The sequence below is a fragment of the Bos indicus x Bos taurus genome, chromosome 11, assembly GCF_003369695.1.
Source record: "Bos indicus x Bos taurus breed Angus x Brahman F1 hybrid chromosome 11, Bos_hybrid_MaternalHap_v2.0, whole genome shotgun sequence".
In the NCBI taxonomy this organism is placed as follows: domain Eukaryota; kingdom Metazoa; phylum Chordata; class Mammalia; order Artiodactyla; family Bovidae; genus Bos; species Bos indicus x Bos taurus.
This window is the reverse complement of record NC_040086.1, coordinates 105,928,503-105,949,608: the sequence shown is the minus strand read 5'-3', so window position 1 is coordinate 105,949,608 and position 21,106 is coordinate 105,928,503. Positions and strand designations below refer to the sequence as shown.

Here is a 21,106-nt window from a genome sequence, read left to right as displayed (position 1 = left end):
ACTGCAGCTCTTGGCCCTGGGCTGGGTGCTCTGCCCCAACTCTGAAGGCCATAGCACAGCAGCGGTGCTCCTGCAAGGTGCCTGGAGGCTCCAGAGAAGTCTCAGCCCCACCTGACCTCCTCTCATCAGAGCAGAGCAGCCACCTCTCATCAGAGAGGCCACCTCTTGACCTCTGTCCCAACATTAAAAACTCAAAGATGCTTTGGGAAACTGTGTTGACTCTTGGGCTGCTGAAGTACCATGTTGAATCTTTCGCCTCACAAAACACATTTCTGAAAAACTGAGCCGAAGTCAGACATACTTGGAGCCGCCCAAGACTGTCCAGGGGGACCGCCATCAGCAGGCTGCTCCCACCCACAGCACCGCCAACACCTCACTCTCATCCCGGCAGGGAGAAGCCAGAGGCTCTACCTGGTGGTCTCCTTGCTCAAAGGCCCCTGCCGGGGAGGAGAGCCACTGCTCCCACCTCAGCTCCTGGGGAGGGCTGTGTCCTGAGAGGCTCCAATCAAGGCAAGGGCCCTCTCTAGAAGCCCCAGGAGGAGTTGGGCTCTGCAGCAACCCTGCCACCACCCCATAACCCACTCCTAGAGCCTTACGCAGCAATGGAGATGTTCGCGGCAGACATGGGGCTGACTTCAGCCACTTCTTTGGCCTTTTGCAGAGCAAGCTTCTGATTGGCTGCTTCTTCCATCTCCTCTTCGTCCTGCTTGGACAGACAGAAAACTGTAGCTAGCCTGAGAGTGCTGTGTCCACTCTGAGATTCCACAGAAGCCTCAGCCCCACCTGACCTCCTCTCGTGCCACCAACTCTTCATCCTAGAGCCTCTGAATCCTTCCCGCCCCCTGAGCTGAAGGCCAGACAGCTGGCTCCTGCCTCAGCACGATCCACCAGGCTCCAGACACCCCTGCTATGCCCATCTCTGCAGGTGACAGTCCCCAGTCAGCAGCCTTCCCCGCATGCTCACCGCTGACAGCACCACTCTGGAGCTCCAGCCCAGGAACACATTCCTGCATGTCAGTCTCACTCTGGTGAAATGCAAACCCCTCTTTCTATTCGCACCTGCTCCCCCTCCTGCCTACCCCAGCAGTTGTCTCACTGGAACGAAATCTGTCTCTGCCCCAGAGCAGTGAGCCAGCGCAAGGGGCAGCTGGCCACCCTAAGCCCAGGTGCCCCGCAGCACCGCCCACGGGAGCCCTCCCCAGGAGTGCCTAGCAGGGCCACCTCACAACCTCAGAGCTTCTCCACCCGGACCTACCGGGTCACATCCGACCACCTATCCCCAGCGGTGACTGTGCCTGACCATGGGTTCCATTCCTCACTGAGCTCCTGGAGAAGAGCCCCGAGGCTCTCTGCCTCCGGGCCGGCATGTGACACCTGAGCAGACGCCTTGCCCCACCTCTGCCCACTCCACGTGGAGGAGGACGGACCCTTCAGCCCCGAGCCCATGTCACCAGGCAAAACCAAAATGTTCTACTCCTCAGATCTCTAGGCTGAGAGCGCTAGGCTGAGTCTACAGGCCCACCAGTCTCTGTGTGGTCCAGCTACATCACTGGGACCACCCTTATTTCCTTCATGACCCCAACCCCAGGCCCACCTGGCTCCTCTGGAAGCTGGCATTCCCAACACATCCCAAACATCCTTGAATTTGCTTTTAGGGCACAGTAATGGCAAGTAAGCCCCTGTGAGCTGTCTGTACATTTCCCACCAAAGAGAAGAGAGCTGCCAGCTTCAGGCCCCGGAGGGCAGCAGAACCAGACCCACCACGAAGCCCCAAAGGGACGCCCCTCCTCCAGCTCCAGGCTCCATCCTGGTTTATGGTCCTCAAGTCACTCCAGTGGGTGTTCTACAAACTTGACGTGGGTTTATTTCTACTTCAAAAAACAATTGACACTACCGTGTATTAGCGGGAGCACGAAGGAGGGAGCACCAAGCCCCACTCTTTGGGACCCTTGGCCAGCCCAGGAGTGCCCAGAGCCTGACTCAAACAGGCCTCCACTTCCGCCTCCAAAAGGGAGGGGACCCCTGAGTTAGGGCAGTGTGTCCAAAGGGGTCACCACACAGGGTGTCCAGGCCCGGACACAGGGCCCCAGGACACAGCCTGTCAGTACATCCTCCCACTGACAACCTTGAAGGGGCAGTGAGAGCTTTGCCCTCAAGCTCAGGACAGCTGGTGCCAGATCACCAAGGCTGCTGAGCACCCCTGGTTCACGGGGCTCCAGAAATCCTGATGCCAGAAGTGCTCTGTGGCTACACCGGTGCCCCCAGCCAGGGGCTTGGGCCACTCTCCAGCTGCTCCTGGATTGCGAGATTCAGTCCACCAACCGACTGACAACAGTAATAGGCAGGCCAGGGGGATTCCCGACCCTCAGAGGAAGGGAGGAGTCCAGACCCACAGGCACAGCCCAGCCCAGTCGAGCGGAGGCAGAGGCGGGTGCACCCATGAGCCCCTGGGGGAACATTCTTCTCAGGGGGCCAGGTGGGGAGGCAGGGCCAGGAGCACATGGACACCGGAGTCGCAGAGACGTCCAGAGCCCAGCTTCCCCAGGGGAGACCCAAGTCAAGCCCCAGAGCAGGGACAGTGGTAAGTGTTGGGACATGCAGGACTGAGTGGGTGGCTGTCAGGGACAGTGGAGGTGAGCACACAGACAGACACACAGGTGTACACACGCACACAGACAGCAGGTGCGCGCCCTTGAGGGTCAGAGCGTCCTCAGGCCTCCGGACCACAGCCCCTTCGCACCAGCAGCCAAGCTTGTCAAAGCGCCAGCCCAAGGCTGAAACAGCAGGCGGCCTGCACCATCCGGGACAGACAGCGTCAAAGTAAGCCGCATCACCCGGAGGGATGCCACAGGGAGACGTGTGTGATCACATCCCCCACAGGCTCAGGGATGCGAGATGACTATTAGCTGGCTCCCGCAGGGCACAGCCTGGAGAGAAAGCCATCCCGCTGGGTGCGGATGCGCTGGAACAAACACCAGCTGCTCCTCCAGCCACCAGCCTGGCCCAGAATCCGAGGGCAGCACCACACAGGGCCACCCGAGCTCAGCCATTCACACAGGAGACCAAACACAGGGGTCCCCTCCCCTCCCAGAGAGGATCCCAGGGTCGCCTCACCATCTGGGGATGAACATAAGGGACCCTCACTCCTGGGAATGACGACAGGGTCCCCTCCCTGCCCTTTAGGGTGTTCAGACCGGATGTCCCCTAGGGCCCACCTCACGATGTCTCTCATTCTGAGAGGACACAGCCCCCACTTCACACACTGAAGCCCCCGTGCCCTTCAATCCTGAAGCCAGGGCAGCCGTGCCCCCATCATCTGGGTCTGCCTCTGGGTTGCGTCTCCTGTGGGCCACCTCTTGCTCCCACCCCGCCTCCTGTTTTTCTGGTCATCCTTCCCAGGTCCTGACTTCCCAGAAGTGGCCCTCACAGTCACCCCCCTTCCTGGCACAGTGTCCCCTGCCTCTTGTGCCCCCACATCCCTGCATATCCAGGAACTGAGGAGAGCCCTGGACAACGGCCACACGTTCCTAAAGCAGGACCTGCCCCCTCCTGACGCCGCCGCCTCTCCAGAGTGACATGGCCTGACCCCCATCCACCCATCCCTGGGCTGCACGGGTGCACCCACCCACATACCTTGGTCAGCTCCTGAGCATTGGCGAGGTTGTCCACAGCGATGGCCAGGAAGACGTTCAGCAGGGTGTCTGGTGGCTCCAGCTAAGGAAGGACGTCTATGCCCCAGCCTCCCCAGGGTCAGGCTACGGCTTCCTCCATGCAACACAGGGCCCATCTCCCCAGGTCCTGGCCAGCCTTGCCTCCTTCCTGGATGTCCCCTGATCCCCCAACCCTCCAGCCATGTCAGCCCCCGTCAGACACAGCCCAGCCTAGCTGCTGGGAGGCAGCCCCCTAGCCTCCTTGACGCAATCTCTGGGTAGGTGACCTTGCAGCTCAGGCCCCCTTGTCTGGCAAGGAGGTGGGGGAACGGCACCCCAGGGTTCTGCCTCATGGATGAACCTGCGCAGGGCTGCAGCAGCCCATGAGACAGCACACTGAGGTCAGCTGCTGCCTCCTGGCATCAACCAAAGCCACGGGCAACCCAGAGGCCTTGCCATGCCCAGAGAGCAGGATGAAGGTCGTGCCCCTTGGGGTCCAGCCACAGGGAAACACTCCAGTCAGGCAGGATGGGGACACCCGCTGCAGAGCCTCCCCAGCTGGGCTTGCCCTGACCCCGCAGAGCCCCTTCCCGACTCCAGACACAAGCCTGAGGAGCGTCCTCCACACAAGACCTTCCCTTGTGCTTCCCTGCAGATTCATTTCTACCAGGGGGAGGTTTTTTAAAAGCTTGGTGCCAAAACCTAATTATTAATTTAAATTAAAGTGAAAACAAAACAAACAGCTGCCCTCAGGCTCAAAGCCCATGTCTTTCCCCGAGTCCTCCCTTCCCACCCCACCACAGTGGGTGAGGAGGAGAGGGACCCAGGAGGCACCTCGCCCAGCCCACAGAGGATACAGTTCCCAAACAGCGTCAGGACAATGAAGTACACAGACGAGAACATGCCCTTGCTGACTCCACCTTGTGATTCGATCCCATGGTACATCACCGCATTCCAGTCCTCCCCGGTCAGGATCTGCGGAGGAAGGGAGGGAGAGCACCCAGGCGCATCTCACAGCCCCCAGAGCCCACACACATGCCCAGGGAGGGACAGCTGAGCCCAGGGCATACGTGTGTGCACACACAGGTTCTTGGATGACACGCAAGGCAGCCCAGGGGCCTCCAAAGGAACTTCCAGAAGGGCCATGGCTGCTGGGCTGAGTCTCTGCCAAGAACGGAAAAAGAGCTCTCGGGAGAGAAGGCGAGCAAAGGCGAGGAGACCAGCACTGGGCTGCGTGGGGTCAGCGCAGGGGGGTCTGCCCAGTGGGCTCCCCACGTCCCCAGCTGCCAGGTCACTGCCACGCAGGTGAGGAACTCAGGGCTCAGGGGCGGCATGAGCTCTCAAGGCCAGACAGCAGCCGCGGCCTCTGACCCTCCAGCTCGCTACCTCCTCAGTCCAGTGGGCCAGGCTTTGAGAGCGGCTACACACAATCCTTGCCCCATCAGGAAACGGGTCTCATTTGCATTTGTATTTTGGAAAAATGCAAGGGGATAAGATAACAGACTTTCATGCGTCCCCCACTCAAGATGGAGACTGCTGACGGTTTGTCGTATTTGCATCAGGTCCCACCGCCCATGATCACCCTGACAGGCAACCACAATCACAAATCCAGTGTGCGTTCCCATCTACACCACACACATGTACACACACAATATACCATGCGTGCTCCAAACATGCAGAGAAAAGCGCCTGACTACACACACCGTTCTGTTCAGTCACTGCTGCATCCTTGAAGTCGACCCATGTGGACACGTGAGCCCACTATTCCTGGCAAGTGCTGCCCAGGGCCCTCCCACACATTCACCCACCTTCCGATGGGCACTTCGAGGTGCCCACTGTGCACATGAAGCTGGCCTAGAACCGGGCCTGCTGGATCACAGGTTCTGCACACTCTTGACTTAACTAGATGTTTCCAAAGCGCTTATCCCAAATTACTGTCCCATCAGCAACTCAGGCTGTGTCTTCCTCACACCCTCGTCCCAAACTGAGCACCGTCACACCCTCTGATAGCTCCCAGCCCACAGGGTGAAGCAGCAGCCAGTCAGGTGGGACATCTGCTCAGATCTCCTTTCTGTGGCCCTTTCAACTCTTTGGCTTATATTTCTCGTGACTCATCTTTTCTTGCTGACTTCCATATGTACATTCTTTTTTTTCCAATTAAAATATATAAATTAATTTTTAAAATAAATAAAGTGAGTCTTGTATATACTAGTCCTCTATCTCCAATGTCTGCTGGAAAAATCTGCTTGTGTCCTTTTGCTTTTAACTAATTTGTTGAATTATTAAAAAGTTTAATGAAGTCAAATGTATCAGTCTTTCCTTTATGGTTTCTGCTTTTTGCCTCTTAGGAAGTCCCTCTCCATCCCAAGGTCATGGCAAATTTTCCTACATTTTCTCTGAATCATTTTAAAATTTGGTTTTTAGATCTCTAATCCAACTGGAGTTTGTGGTTATGTTCTGTCTACCATGAGGATGAAAATCAACTTTTCTCCCACACAGAAGGCTCATTTTTTGACCATTCCACCCCTACCCCATACCCCACCCATCCCCCATTGATTTAAATGCCATCTTTTGCATATGACCAACTTCCTACAAAAGCCTGGGCATGCTTCTGGGCTTCCTAGTCTGTTCTCTGGTACTTTGTCTTTAGACGTCAAAATCTTCATTATGGTAGCTTTATAGTAAGTCCTGACACACCGCGGGGCAAATCACTCCACCTTGATTGCCTTTGCTATTCTTGGACATTTACTGTCCCATAGAATCAACATGCTGAATGCCAAGAGAAGTTCTGTTGGGATTTGAATCACTGATTAAACTAGGGAGAACTGATCCCTTTACAACAGTAAGCCTTCCCCCTTAAAAACATTTGTTTTCAGTTCTTCGGGTCTTTTAATAACTAGCTATAATTTCACATGTAAAGGTCTTGCATACTTCTTGTGGATTTATTTCTGGGTAACTCATAGCTTTTGTGACTACTGTAAGTGAAATCCTTCATTTTAGTCGAATATTCTAACTTAGCAATACAGGTATATAGAAAGGCTCTATCTTCCAACGCTTCTCTTGTGTTCAGCAGCACTGCTGGCTTCCCTTACCGTTTCTAGCTGACTCTCTGGGTCTCTGTGTAATCACATCACCTATCCATCCTCTCCAGGCCTCCTGCCTCTTCCTTTTCCTTATTACATCGACTTCAACTGCCTGAATGCTAGCTAGCCTTGGTTTTTCTTTAGTCACAATGCTTTCAACCTGTGCTAGTCTGAGTTCTCCAAAGAAACAAAAAGCAACAGGAGATGTCTGGGTATATCTTGTCTTGTGGTTATGGAGAGTACGTCCCAAGACCCACAGCCGACTGGGAGACACGACGGTGTAAGCTTCAGCCCAAATCTGAGTCCAAGGGCAGAGAAGCCGAACGTCCCAGCTCAAACACACTGGGCAGCAAGAACGGACTCTCCCCCACTCAGCCTTTGCTCTACTCAAGCCTTCAGTGGACTAGACGAGGTCCCACATCTGCTTTCTCAGTCCTCCATTCAAATGTTCATGTCATCCAGAAACACCATTATAGACATACCCAGAAACAGTGTTCAATCTAGGCAGCCCGTGGTCCAGTCAAGTTGCACATGAAATTCACCATCAACAATCTTTTATCTGCAATGTTTGCTATGGTCGTTCTAAAATAACAGTTTTATTTAGATATAGTTCATTCAGTTGCTCAGTCGTGTCCAACTCTGCAACCCCTTGGACTGCAGCATGCCTGTCCATCACCAACTCCAAGAGCTCGCTCAAACTCATGTCCATTGAGTCAATGATGCCATCCAACCATCTCATCCATGGTATCCCCTTCCCCTCCTGCCTTCAATCTTTCCCAGCACCAACGAGTCAGTTCTTCACATCAGATGGCCAAAGTATTGGAGCTTCAGCTTCAGTCCTTCCAATGAATATTCAGGACTGATTTCCTTTAGGATGGACTGGTTGGATATCCTTGAAGTCCCAGGGACTCTCAACAGTCTTCTCCAACACCACAGTTCAAAAGCATCAATTCTTTGGCACTCAGCCTTCTTTATGGTCCAACTCTCATATCCATACAGGACTACTGGAAAAACCATAGCTTTGACTAGATGGACCTTTGTAGGCAAGGTAATATCTCTGCTTTTTAATATGCTGTCTAGGTTGGTCATAGCTTTTCTTCCAAGGAGCAAGCGTCTTTTAATTTCATGGCTTTAGTCACCATCTGCAGTGATTTTGGAGCCCGAGAAAATAAAGTCTGTCACTGTTTGCATTGTTTCCCCATCTATTTGCCATGAAGTGATGGGACCAGATGCCATGATCTTTGTTTTTTGAATGCTGAGTTTTAAGCCAACTTTTTCACTCTCCTCTTTCACTTTTGACTTCCCTGGTGGCTCAGATGGTAAAGCATCTGTCTATAATGTGGGAGACCTGGGTTCGATCCCTGGGTCAGGAAGATTCCCTGGAGAAGGAAATGGCAACCCACTTCTGTACTCTTGCCTAGAAAATCCCATGGACGGAGGAGCCTGGTGTCCATGGGTCACTAAGAGTCGGACACGACTGAGTGACTTCACTTTCACTTTTCACTTTCATCAAGAGGCTCTTTAGTGCCTCTTTGCTTTCTGCCATAAGGATGGTGTCATGTGCATATCTGAGGTTATTGATATTTTTCCCAGAAAACTTGATTCCAGCTGGTGCTTCATCCAGCCCAGCATTTTCCATGATGTGCTCTGCATATAAGTTAAATAAGCAGGGTGACAACATACAGCCTTGATGTACTTCTTTCCCAATTTGGACCAGTCCATTGTTCCATTTCCATTTCTAACTGTTGCTCCTTGACCTGCATACAGATTTCTCAGGAGGCAGGTAAGCCAGTCTGGTATTCCCATCTCCTGAAGAATATTCCACAGTTTCTTGTGATCCACACAATCAAAGGCTTTGGTGTAGTCAAGAAAGCAGATGTTTTTCTGGAATTCTGCTTTTTCAATGATCCGACAGATGTTGGCAATTTGATCTCTGGTTCCTCTGCCTTTTCTAAATCCAGCTTGAACATCTGGAAGTTCACGGTTCACATACTATTGAAGCCTTTCTTGGGGAATTTTGAGCATTACTTTGCTAATGTGTGAGATGAGTGCAATTGTGTGGTATGTAGAACATTCTTTGGCATTGCCTTTCTTTGGGATTGGAATGAAAATTGACCTTTTTCAGTCTTGTGGACACTGCTGAATTTTCCAAATTTGCAGGCATATTGAGTGCAGCTCTTTAACAGCATCATCTCTTAGGACTTGGAATAGTTCAGCTGGAATTCTATCACTTCCACTAGCTTTGTTTGTAGTGACGCTTCCTAAGGCCTACTTGACTTTGGACTCCAGGATGTCTGGCTCTAGGTGAGTGATCACACCATCATGGTTATCTGGGTCATGAAGATACTATTTTGTATAGTTCTTCTGTGTATTCCTGCCACCTCTTCTTAATATCTTCTGCTTCCATTAGATCCATACCATTTCTGTCCTTTATCGAGCCCATCTTTGCATGAAATGTTCCCTTGGTATCTCTAATTTTCTTGAAGAGATCTCTAGTCTTTCCCACTCTATTGTTTTCCTGTATTTCTTTGCATTGATCCCTGAGGAAGGCTTTCTTATTTCTCCTTGCTATTCTTTGGAAGTCTGCATTCAGATGAATATATCTTTCTTTTTCTTTTTTGCCTTTCACTTTTCTTCTTTTCTCAGTTATTTTTAAGGCCTCCTCAGACAACCATTTTGCCTTTTTGCATTTCTTTTCCTTGGGGATGGTCTTGATCACAGACGGCCTCCTGTACAATGTCACGAACCTCTGTCCAAGGTTCTTCAGGCACTCTGTCTATCAGATCTAATCCCTTGAATCTATTTGTCACTTCCACTTTGATTTAGGTCATACATGAATGGTCTAGTGGTTTTCCCTACTTTCTTCAATTTAAATCTGCATTTGGCAATAAGGAGTTCATGATCTGAGCCACGGTCATCTCCCAGTCTTGTTTCTGCTGACTGTATAGAGCTTTTCCATCTTCGGTTGTGAAGAATATAAATCAATCTGGTTTTGGTGTTGGCCATCTGGTGATGTCCATGTGTAGAGTCATCTCTTGTGTTGTTGGAAGAAGGTGTTTGCTGTGACCAGTGTGTTCTCTTGGCAAAACTCTGTTAGCCTTTGTCCTGCTTCATTTTGTACTCCAAGGCCAAACGCCTGTTACTCCAGGTATCTCCTGACTTCCTACTTTTGCATTCCAGTCCCCTATGATGAAAAGCACATCTTTTATTGGTGTTAGTTCTAGAAGGTCTTGTAGGTCATCATAGAAATGTTCAACTTCAGCTTCTTCGGCATTAGGGATTGGGCTCAGACTTGGATTACTGTGATATTGAATGATTTGCCTTGGAAACGAACAGAGATCATTCTGGCAGTTTTGAGATAGCACCCAAGTACTGCATTTTGGACTCTTTTGTGGACTATGAGGGCTACTTCATTTCTTCTAAGGGATTCTCAGAAGAAATTAAGAGATAAAGTTAACATATCATGTATTTCAGTCACTTAAAGTGCACAGTTCAGTGGTTTTCAGTACACTCACAAGTATACGCAACCGTTGCTGCCGCTGCTGCTAAGGCGCTTCAGTCGTGTCCGACTCTGTGCGACCTCACAGACGGTGCCCACCAGGCTCCCCCGTCCCTGGGATTTTCCGGGCAAGAGTACTGGAGTGGGGTGCCATTGCAACCACTACCACAGTCAATTTCAGAACATCTCTGTCCCTTCAAAAAGGAAGCTCACCCATATTAGCTACCCCACCTAGCTGTGGGTTTGTTTTGGGTTGCTTTTTTGTTTTTGAGTCCTTAGTATTTTAGGTTCTTTGTATAACATGTTTTTCATCATAATGTCAACATTTTACTTTCTACATCTATTGATATGCTTATTTTCTCTTTAACATGTAGAGATCAGGAAATTACATTGACAAATCACTATATTACTGAGATAAGTGCAGTTTAGCTATGACGCTCTACTTCACACAGAATTGGATTCGATTTTTTAACCCTTTATTTCAGACTACTTGCATCTACCTTCACTGAGCAAACAGAGTGCCTGTCGTGCGCCACGCAACCTTCAGGCACTTATGATCATCAGTGGACAAAACGAAGCCCCTGCCTCACAGAGCTATGGAGGGAGAGAGCTCTGAAGCGGAGCCAGGAGGCTCAGATGGAATCTGACCTTCTGATCAACTGCTGTCCTAACACAGGCCTCCAGGACACCTGTCACACACTCAAGACACTTTGAGACACCAACCCAGAAATGCCTGGTGGTGCCATCCCTGAAGGATACACATCTGTAAACATCTGTAGCCCTCAGACAGCTATAGTCCAATGGGTCGCAAAGAGTCAGACATGACTGAATGCCCATGCACTTACTGATAATGAATTTTTTATGATTTTGTTATCTTGGTATGTCAGTTTTCTGTTTCACTAACATTTGCTCTTAGCATTATTTTTTTCCTGCTTTCAGTTTCTCGTTGGTTTACTCTATTAGTCTTTTTTTTAGTTTTTAAGATGAGTATTTAACATATTTATTTTCAGCCATTCTCTTATTTTTAGTCATTTTCTTATTTTGACAGTTGCTTCTAAGATTCTAAATTTTTCTCTAAGCATTGCTTCAAACTCATCCTCTAAGTTTTGCTAATTATTATTCAGTTCTAAGTATTCTGTACTATCCACTATGATGTCTTCTTCAACGCAATCCCTCAGCTTTCAAATATGGGGACGATTTTATGTGATTGTTTACTGGTGGTTTCCATCTATCTCAGTAATGCCAAGGATGTGCTCTGGGACTTCCCTGCTGGTCCAGTGGTTAAGACACTACATTCCAATCCAGCGGGTGCAGATTCGATCCCTGGACAGGGAAATACGATCCCACATGTCACAGAACACGGCCAAATTTTAAAGAAATAAGTAAAACTTGTTTTTTATAAGAAGCATGTTCACTGTAGGAGAGCAATTCTTTAATACTTGTAGGGATTTCCTGAATGACTTAACAAGTGATCAGTTTCTGCAGAAGTTCTCTGTGCCCCCGAATGAGCGTTTTATCCACTATCAGTTGTAGGCATCAGCTGATTCCTGATCCTTTCTAATGTCATCAGCTTCATCCTTCCGTTTGCTGGAAATATATATCCCTGAAAAGAGAGTGGGCTTTTTATTTCTCTTTGTAATTTCGTCAATCTTTGCTTTTGGGGGCCGTGTTCTTACACTGAATCTTCCCTTTATTGTTATGCAGGTGCAGTTTCTTCTTTTTAAGAAAGCTTTCTTTCACCTTCTATTTTGGCTGATGTTACTATTACGCCAGCTTTCTCTTGGTTAATGTTAACTTAGTTTATCTTTTCGGAGACGGCGATGGCACCCCACTCCAGTACTCTTGCCTGGAGAATCCCATGGACGGAGGAGCCTGGCAGGCCGCAGTCCATGGGGTCATGAAGAGTCAGACACGACTGAGCGACTTCATTTTCACTTTTCACTTTCATGCATTGGAGAAGGAAATGGCAACCCACTCCAGTGTTCTTGTCTGGAGAATCCCAGGGACGGGGAGCCTGGTGGGCTGCCGTCTATGGGGTCGCACAGAGTCAGAAACGACTGAATCGACTTAGCAGCAACAGCAGCAGTTTATCTTTTTTTGTATTCATTTAAGTGTAAAGTATGTATTATTTCACACATTCAGAAAGGTACAATGAATATTTAAAGCTCTGTGTACCTACTCCCAGCTTAAGAAATAAAACATTAAAATGTAGCTGAAGGGGAAGGGGATTCAAGAGGGAAGGGACATATGTACACCAATGGCTAATTCATGCTGAGGTATGGCAGAAATCAAACCAATATTGTAAAGCAATTAGCCTTCAACTAAAAATAAATAAATTTTTAAAAATACAAAAAAGTTAAAAAAAAATAAAAGCATTCAATATTTGCTTTGTGTTACTTCATGGCTAACAGCAATGTATAAGGTAATATGGAAAAAAATAAAATGAGCTAATATAAAAAAAAATGTACCTGAAGGTCCTTGAGGAGAAGTCCTCAGTCTCATTCCTCCTCTCCCCACACCCACCTAGCCCTGACTTTGGTGTTAATCATTCCCATGCAGGCTTTTACACTTCTAGTGTATATACACCATAAACAATATTGTTACACAGTATGTCTGGAAACAAGATGTGTTCATCCTTATTTAAATAGTGTCATATGCTAAACCATAATGGGAAAGAATGAAAAAGAACACACATATGTATGTATATACGCGTATGTACATGTATAACCGAGTCACTTTGCTATACAGCAGAAATTAACGTAACACTGTAAACCAACTCTGCTTCAATTTTTAAAGTGAATTAAAAATTATCATATGATTTGCATTATTCTGAATCTTGCTGTTCTTAGATTAACATTGCTTCTGACCCATGTTAATATGGGTAATTGCAGGTCATCCACTCAGGGTCCTGCTGCCCAGACAGAACACACTCTTCTCATCACTCTCCTGAGGATGAAGCGTGAAGAGGCATCCAGGCTTTCGCTACCATATGTGATGCTGCCTCAGTGGTCTCTGTGCATTTGGCCAGGGACCTTCCAGGGCACGTACCCACACAGGAACTACTCCCGTGTGAGTGCCAGTGGGTTAGATACCTGACATTAGTTTCCAAAGCGATTCCATCAACCCACCAACACCACAAGGGAATCCTCATTTCTCCATATCCTCTCTAAAACTTGGGCCTTCCCTTGTGGCTCAGCTGGTAAAGAATCCGCCTGCAATGTGGAAGGCCTGGGTTCAGTCCGTGGGTTGGGTAGATCCCCTGGATGAAGGAAAAGGGTACCCACAGCAGTATTCTGGCCCAGAGAATTCTATGGACTGTATAGTCCATGGGGGTCACAAAGAGTTGCACATGACTGAGTGACCTTCACTTTCACTTTCTCTAAAACTTGAGACTGTTAGGTTTCTTAATTTCAGCTGAACTGAGAGGTGGGTTTCATTTGCATTTCCCTGACTACAAGTAATAGCTGACGGCTTTTACAGGTCTGCTCTTCAGCCCACTTTCCTATCCTGAGTTCCTTCTTTTTTTTTTTTTTAATTTTATTTTATTTTTAAACTTTACAATATTGTATTGGTTTTGCTAAACATCGAAATGAATCCGCCACAGGTATACATGTGTTCCCCATCCTGAACCCTCCTCCCTCCTCCCTCCCCATACCATCCCTCTGGGTCGTCCCAGTGCACCAGTCCCAAGCATCCAGTATCGTGCATTGAACCTGGACTAGCGACTCATTCCATATATGATATTATACATATTTCAATGCCATTCTCCCAAATCATCCCACCCTCTCCCTCTCCCACAGAGTCCAAAAGACTGCTCTATACATCGGTGTCTCTTTTGCTGTCTCGTATACAGGGTTATTGTTACCATCTTTCTAAATTCCATATATATGCGTTAGTATACTGTATTGGTGTTTTTCTTTCTGGCTTACTTCACTCTGTATAATAGGCTCCAGTTTCATCCACCTCATTAGAACTGAGTTTCTTCTTACACACTTTGCCCGTTCCTGCTGCATGTTCCTGCTGCTGTTTTCCCTTTTTGATTTGTGGACGTTTTTATTTATTTTGATTGCTCTGCTCAGTTGTTCGGTCATGTCTGACTTTTTTTAGCCCTATGGACTGCAGCCTGCCACACTCCTCTGCCCGTGGAATTTTCCAGCAAGAACACTGAAGTGGGTTGTTGTTTCCTACTCCAGGAGATCTTCCCAACCTGCAGATGGAAACTGTTTCTTGAGTCTCCTGCATTAGCAGGTGGATTTTTTACCACTAGCGCCACCTGGGAAGCCCTTGTTCTGGTTGCTGGTTATTTATTCTGGTCGCTGTTTATTGGCTGATGCTGTGGAAATGTCTGCTCCAGCCTATGACTTATCTGAGATTCTATGGTGATTTTTGGATGCAGAAATTTGTATTTCAATAGTCAAATCTTTCAAAGGTTTCATTTATGATCTGTGCATTTTTATCTCTTCCTTAAGAAGGCCCTCAGTTAGGAACAGTACTCTCCTGTACATTCTAAAATTTGAAATTTGCTTTTCACATTTATGTCTTAATTCATCTGAGCTGATTTTCAAATCTGCTACAAGGTGGAAATCCAACTTCCTTTTTTTCTCTATGGATAACCAAACTGTCCCACACCATCTGCAGTGACAACACAAGTGTTCTGAGTACATAAATATTTCATCTGTGAATAATGACATTTTCACTTCTTCCTTGGCAATCCTGAGAAATTTTATTTCATCTTTTTCTTATTCTAGTGCACCAAGACCACTGATACTGGCAAGTCTGCTAAGAGCTTCTGTCTGGAAGAGCGCTGGGTTTTATCAAACACGCACAGAGTACAGGGTGTGATGCACCCCCACACACTCATCACCCAGCTTCCACAATTAACACACTTTGCTCATCTCATTCCGTCTGCTTCTCACTCTGGTGCTTGGTTGTGCTTTTGCTGGAGCTCAGATGCTCCTTCTGATCGTACATTCTAGAGCTCAGATGCTCTTTCTGCTGGTACACTCTAGAGCTCAGATGCTTTTTCTGATCGTACATTCTAGAGCTCAGATGCTCTTTCTGATCATACATTCTAGAGCTCAGATGCTCTTTCTGCTGGTACACTCTAGAGCTCAGATGCTCTTTCTGGTGGCACACTCTTTTCCTTCTTCAGTCTGTTAAGATGATGAGTTACAGTAATAGACTTTCTAATGTTAAGTCATCTTGCATTTCTAGGGTAAATTTTGCATTTCTAGGGTAAATTCAAGTTGATCATAAAGATAATCTTTAAGGACATCCAGGTTGGATTGGTTCTTATTTCTCTGAGGATGTCTTGTCTTTCTCTGTGTGATGGTAATATATTTTTTTCTTCTCTCATATTGTCTTTGTCTGGCATTTTCATATCAAAATTAGTCCAGTTTCATAAAGGGTGGGATTTCCTTTTTATCTTCTCTGGAGTCATCTGTGTAAAATTGAAGTGTTCTTAAACAGTTGGCAGAATTCACTTGTTAAACTGTCAGCGTGGTAGCCAGGATAGGTAGCTTTTTCAATTACTATCCATAAGTTATTCCCTTTCTGCAGCCGTCTGGGCTTTCTGCTTCCTACTGGGTTACTGCATCCCCCGCCTCCGCTGCCCTAGAGGCACCTGCATCACGCCTGCGGTGCTCTCAGCAGTCAGCCGCAAGTCCCGGCGACTCCTGGACGTGTCTCCGCCACCTCAGATCGTGCTCGCTTCTAGAACGACAGGGGCTGTCCTCCAGTGTTTTAGTTACTTTTCCCCAACCTCCTGCCATCAGACTGGCATTCTTCACAGGAAGTCCTTCTTTCTACAACAGATTTTAAGATGTTCTCTTTACTGGGCAGTGTCCAGGTCTCAGCTCTTTCTGGAAGGTCGCTGGCGCCTTCTCTGCACCTCTGAGCCGCAGTGGGCTGAGGTCCTCCACGCCTGCCAGCTCCCCCATTCTCACGAGGACCACGTCAGTGTATGGTTCACCCTCTATTTGTTTATTTAAGTAGCTGTAGTTTTACTTCCAGGATTGTCAGTTATTTGTCATATTAACCCGATATTCTTGGTTCTGAGGTGCCTCTCTTCATTTAGCCTTTAGCCATCAGAGGGTTGAAGGTGCCTGCATTTGCCTGCTGTTTCCGTGTCTTAGGAGCAGATGCCCTCCACCTGTGGGCATGGTGGGCGCTCTTCCACGGGGTCAGCCTCACTGGGAGCAGAGTTCAAGCTGTCCTCCCGCCCCCCCCCACCCCTGTCACGTGCCTCCCTGTGCCCTCTCCAACCCCATTCAGAAGCAGGGGCTCCACCCTGGGCTCTCAGGCCATCGGCCCAGTGTCATCCTGAGGGTGTTGTATGCCTGTCCCTGGCAATCTACTTGGCCTCCTCCAGCCTTAACTACTCTCTCAGCCGCCATAAACGACCAGACACTGCTCTGAGTCATCTGTGGACGCCTTGACAAAGACGGTAAGAAGGGCAATGTGCTCATGGGCACCCCAACCCTTTGAGCTCAGAGGAGAAGCCACAGGACTTGAGGTGGGGTCAGATGCGAAGCGGGCGGTGGCAGTGCAGGGTCTGGAGTCCTGTCAGGCCGGGAGAGGACGACCCTCTGGAAGGAGAGGGCTCTACCCACTGTCCCTGGGGGCGGAGGAGCTGCAGGGCTCCCCCATGTCGGAAGGGCTCAGGGCTTGGGGGGTGAAGTCACTCTGTCAGCAAGTGGCTCAAACAGTCAGCTGGAAAGCCCCCTTCCTTTGAGAGAGGGGCCGCAGGTCCTTGCTCCTCACACTCGTCGTGGCTCCAGCAGTGGCTGAGGGCAGGCAGGGCCCTGGCCAGAGTGCCTGTGGTATGGGGCTTCTCTAAGCTCCATCACGGGCACCCACCCCCGCCCTGGTCCTGCTTGGTCTCAGACGTGGCCAAGGGCACACGTTTGCCTCATCACATGGAGGAGGCCTGTCGTGGAGGCGCAAGGGAGCCATAGCTCTGTGATGAGAAGAGCGCTGAACCAAGAGAGTTCTCAGGAGGGGACACAGATGCCACCAAGAATGGGGTCCCGACCTGCGTGCCCCCAGCGGCTGTGGGGAGTGTGTGTTCAGATACAAGGAGAGCCGAGGGGCTGCTGCGCCAAGCCCCTGGAGGGAGAAGCCTGGGGACAGCTTTCTGCTGTGTTTGCAAAGGACAAAGACAACTGCAATCAGCTCCAGGTCTCCGGCAGAGAGTCAAGCGGCGCCCGAAGCCAGGGCCTCCTGGGGCATCCACACGCCCTGGCAGGCTTGCTCCCGAGCCGGGTCCCAACCGGGGCCTGACATCAGAGGCCCACTGTGCCTGTGTCCTCGTGGGCACTGAGGGGCTGATGGCAGGCTGCCTCCCCCGCGCCCACAAAGCCCCATGGCCACGACTTAGTCCAGAGCCGGGAGCCTTACCTGGAAGACAGTGAGGATGGCGGCAGGGAAGGTGTCAAAGTTGGTTGTCGGAGTCTCATCCTGGAAGTTGAACCTGAGAAGAACAAGGGTCTTGGACAGGCAGAGGCAGGTCCACTGGGCCCAGGACGGCTGGCACCTGGCGGCTGTGTCTGGGCCAGCAGCCCTTCTTGGGGCCTTTGTGGGGGAAGCAGAGTGGGAACCCAGCAGCACTGTCCCCTGAGCGCTGCCCCTAGGGGGCCCAGCCTCACTTACTGTCCCCCGAAGAGCTGCATGCCCAGCAGAGCGAAGACCACGATGAAGAGGAAGAGCAGGAAGAGCAGGCTGATGATGGACTTCATGGAGTTGAGCAGGGACACCACCAGGTTCCGCAGGGAGCTCCAGTACCTGTGGGGGAAGCCCGGTCTGAGTGCGCCAGGACAGTGGGACCCCGAGGGCCACACCTGCGGCTTCTGGCACCTCCTGCCCTGAGGGCCCCACACGCACTTTCTTCAGGGGCCCACACCCCATCTGCACTGCAGCCCACCACCTGGCCCAGGGTGACAGCAGAGACTGCACGTTCAGAGCTGGGCTCACGCATACCTCCCACACTGGGTCTCTGGTATCCCTCCTCTGCAGCTACACCTGCCTGCATCCCTCAGCTCCCCTAGGCCAGCACGCAGGAAGTGAGGGCCACAGCTATGCGTCCTAGCCGTGCAGGAGAAGGGGCCGCACTGGAGCATCCATCAGTACCACCACCCTCAGCGAGCAGGTTTGCACACAGTCTCAGCAAAGCAGGCTGGGCTTCGGTGCCCCCCAGGGCCCGAGGCACATAGCACGGAGCAGCCCTCCAGGCTCAACCCCCGCTCCATCCCACCCCTCAAATGCTCCTGGGGGCCAGAGACCACGGCCCTCTCATTCAGCTGAACCCCTGTGCCTCACAGGCCCCCTGCAGTCTGCGGATAAGTCTTGCTGCGGGCTTGCTAGGTAATGGGTCCCTCCAGCTGCAACCCCAGAAGAGCCCAAGCCCCAGGGAGACACGCCATGTGCCTCTCTGCCTTAGCACTTGCTGTCCTCCGCCCTGCCCTGGGGAGAGGCCTGGGACATTCCTGAGCCCTCATCCCCAGGGCTGTGTCACAGAGACCCACTACTCTCTTACTGGGTGCGTGAGAGTTAATAAGAAATGGGCTAGAAGACTCCAGAAAGCCTTCTCCTGATGGGCAGGGTCTAGGTCAGGACAAGAGCCACCCACTTTCCAGGAGGAAATAGAGCTGCTAACATGCCAGGCCCACAGCCAAGGTGCAGGCAGCACCGCACCACGTCCTGGAGCCCTGCTCCTGAGGAAGCAGCGGAGGACGCAGGGCAGGTGGCGGGAGCACCCAGAAGCGTCTGTGGGCCAAGCCAGACAGGAGTCCTGTCCAAAACTCCTCCGCATTACACCACCCTGACTTTGAACGGCCTCAGGTGTGGATTTAAAACAGACTAGAAAAGATCTAGTCCAGCCTCCACAGGAGGCTGAGGAAGTCACTGAAGGTGCTTGGAAGCGGGCCACCTGCATAGGCTCAGTCTGGACCATCCCGCAGCCGTCATGAGCTGGGCATGTGTGGCCTCATGCTCCAGGCACCCTGGACTGGGAGCCTCAGAGCCTCAGGGTGGCTCGGGACCCACGGTGGAGTCACTATGTCCATGGCCAGCAGGGTGAAGGCAGCTCTGCTGCTGCCGTGACAGCTGTGGACGGGAGCAGCCCCCTCCCACCGCCACTCGGCATAGAGGGGCAGGTTCAGCCCCCTCATGGGCAGAAGGGAGCAACCTTCCTCCAGGGCTGCAGAGCCAAGTGGGATGAACCTGAACACACGGTCAGGCCCGCGTCCTATCACTGAGGATGGCTGGCAGGGTCAGCCCTGAGTGGAAAAGGCAGGCCTGGGAGTTCAGGTCAGAAGGTCAGAGTCCCGCTGGGGCCAGAACAGCGGCTGCAAGGCAGGTAAGCACACTTGGGGGCAGCAAGATAGGAAACCTGTATCTGTCAACCTGTTTTCTCCATTAACTAGGGAATAGTCACCCTTTGAGGTTGAAAGATGGGCTTGTGGGTTTCCAGACAGGAGCCAGTGTGAAACTGTGGGGAGCAAGCTAATGAGAAAACCAGAAATGCTGGGGCAGTGCTGAGGCTGAAAACAGCCCCCGCGGATAGACGGGCCCCGGGGGCCCAGACGAAATCACGCTGGGCTGCCAGCCTCGCGCTCGCTGCCCCGTGGCTCTTGTCTGTTTACCCAGTGAAAAGCCACAGGAAGAGATTCCGGACAGCTGCGCGCAAGGCCCCTGCCGCACAGCCGTGCGCCCCAGGAGTGGGGCGGGAGTGCCTCGTCCCTGTGCTCCGGGGGCAGCGGGGAGGCCCTGTCTGTGTGCGGGATGTTGGGGAGGCCCTGTCCGTGTGCTCCAGGGCTGGGGGCACAGGCAGCATGGGAGCCAGGCAACACAGGCGCTGCTCCTGGGGACGTGCCCTACCACCCCCAGAGCCGAGGAGGAGGAACTCCCCTCACCGACCCCTCCCCAGGAACTCCCCCTCCAGCCCTGGAGGAACTCCTGCCCACCCCGGAGCACAGGGAATCCCCCCAGCCCTGGAGCACAGGGCCTCCAGCACAGGGAATCCCACCCCCACCCCACCCCCCGCACCCCCAGAGCACACGGACGACAGGAATCCCCTCCCCCCACTCCGGAGCACACGGCAGGAACCACCGCCCCCGCCAGCACATGGACGACATACTTGGTGACTTTGAAGATTCTCAGCAGCCGCAGCGCCCGCAGCACACTGATGCCGAAGGAGGTTCCTGGCTTGATGGCCGCCCAGACCACTTCGAAAATGCTCCCCACAATGACCTGCAACAGAGACAGGATCGGCCCAGGGCAGAGCTGTGGCCATGTCTCTCCGGAAGCATTGGCCCTGGCTCCCTGTCCGAAGCTCAAGCCAGATGAGTCAACATGAGGCAGGGGCCTCCCACGGAGCTCCTGCAGACTCTGGGAGCCACAGACACACCAGGAAGACACAGGACACAGAGCGGGTCTGGCCTGCAGGTTTCTTGGCAAATCTTAAAGACTCCTTGTACATGCCTCCCCTGTGGTTTATCACAGCCAGGTGACCCCTCTGGGCCAGCACACTGCCTCAGACAGCCTTGACTGTTAGGCTGTGTCCACACAGACCAGCAGACTCAGCTTCCTGTAACATCGCCTGTTGGGTCTTGTCCCCTCTGAGACGTTCCAATTCATAACTGTATATCGTCTTCCCCCGAATACTAGGAGCCAGCAAGTGCCTCCAAGGACAGACAGGGACTAGCCCGCCCTCTCGTTTCACCAAGGGTCATCCCGATCGCTGACCGCACTAGTGGACTGGGGCTTGTGGGTCAGAGGCCTGACCCGCCTCCAGTCACTCCCAGCACAGTGAGTCTGGTGCAAGGGACTCAGAAAGGACAGAGCAGTGGGGCTGGAGCACAGCGATCCCTTGCCAA

At 51.3% G+C, this 21,106-nt stretch overlaps 1 protein-coding gene across 10 annotated transcripts in view; it reads right to left on the bottom strand.

Moving 5' to 3' along the window:
• Positions 1-21,106, bottom strand: part of CACNA1B (calcium voltage-gated channel subunit alpha1 B) — a 212,391-nt gene that overhangs the window by 93,741 nt on the left and 97,544 nt on the right. For all 10 annotated transcript variants that reach the window (XM_027557028.1, XM_027557030.1, XM_027557031.1 and 7 more), the window contains exons 13-18: positions 20,368-20,480; positions 17,883-18,014; positions 17,631-17,703; positions 4,508-4,625; positions 3,634-3,701; positions 597-703 (exon numbers count right to left, since the gene is read on the bottom strand). In XM_027557028.1, coding sequence (XP_027412829.1) covers positions 597-703; positions 3,634-3,701; positions 4,508-4,625; positions 17,631-17,703; positions 17,883-18,014; positions 20,368-20,480 — 611 coding nt within the window. The remainder of the gene's footprint in view (positions 1-596; positions 704-3,633; positions 3,702-4,507; positions 4,626-17,630; positions 17,704-17,882; positions 18,015-20,367; positions 20,481-21,106) is intronic.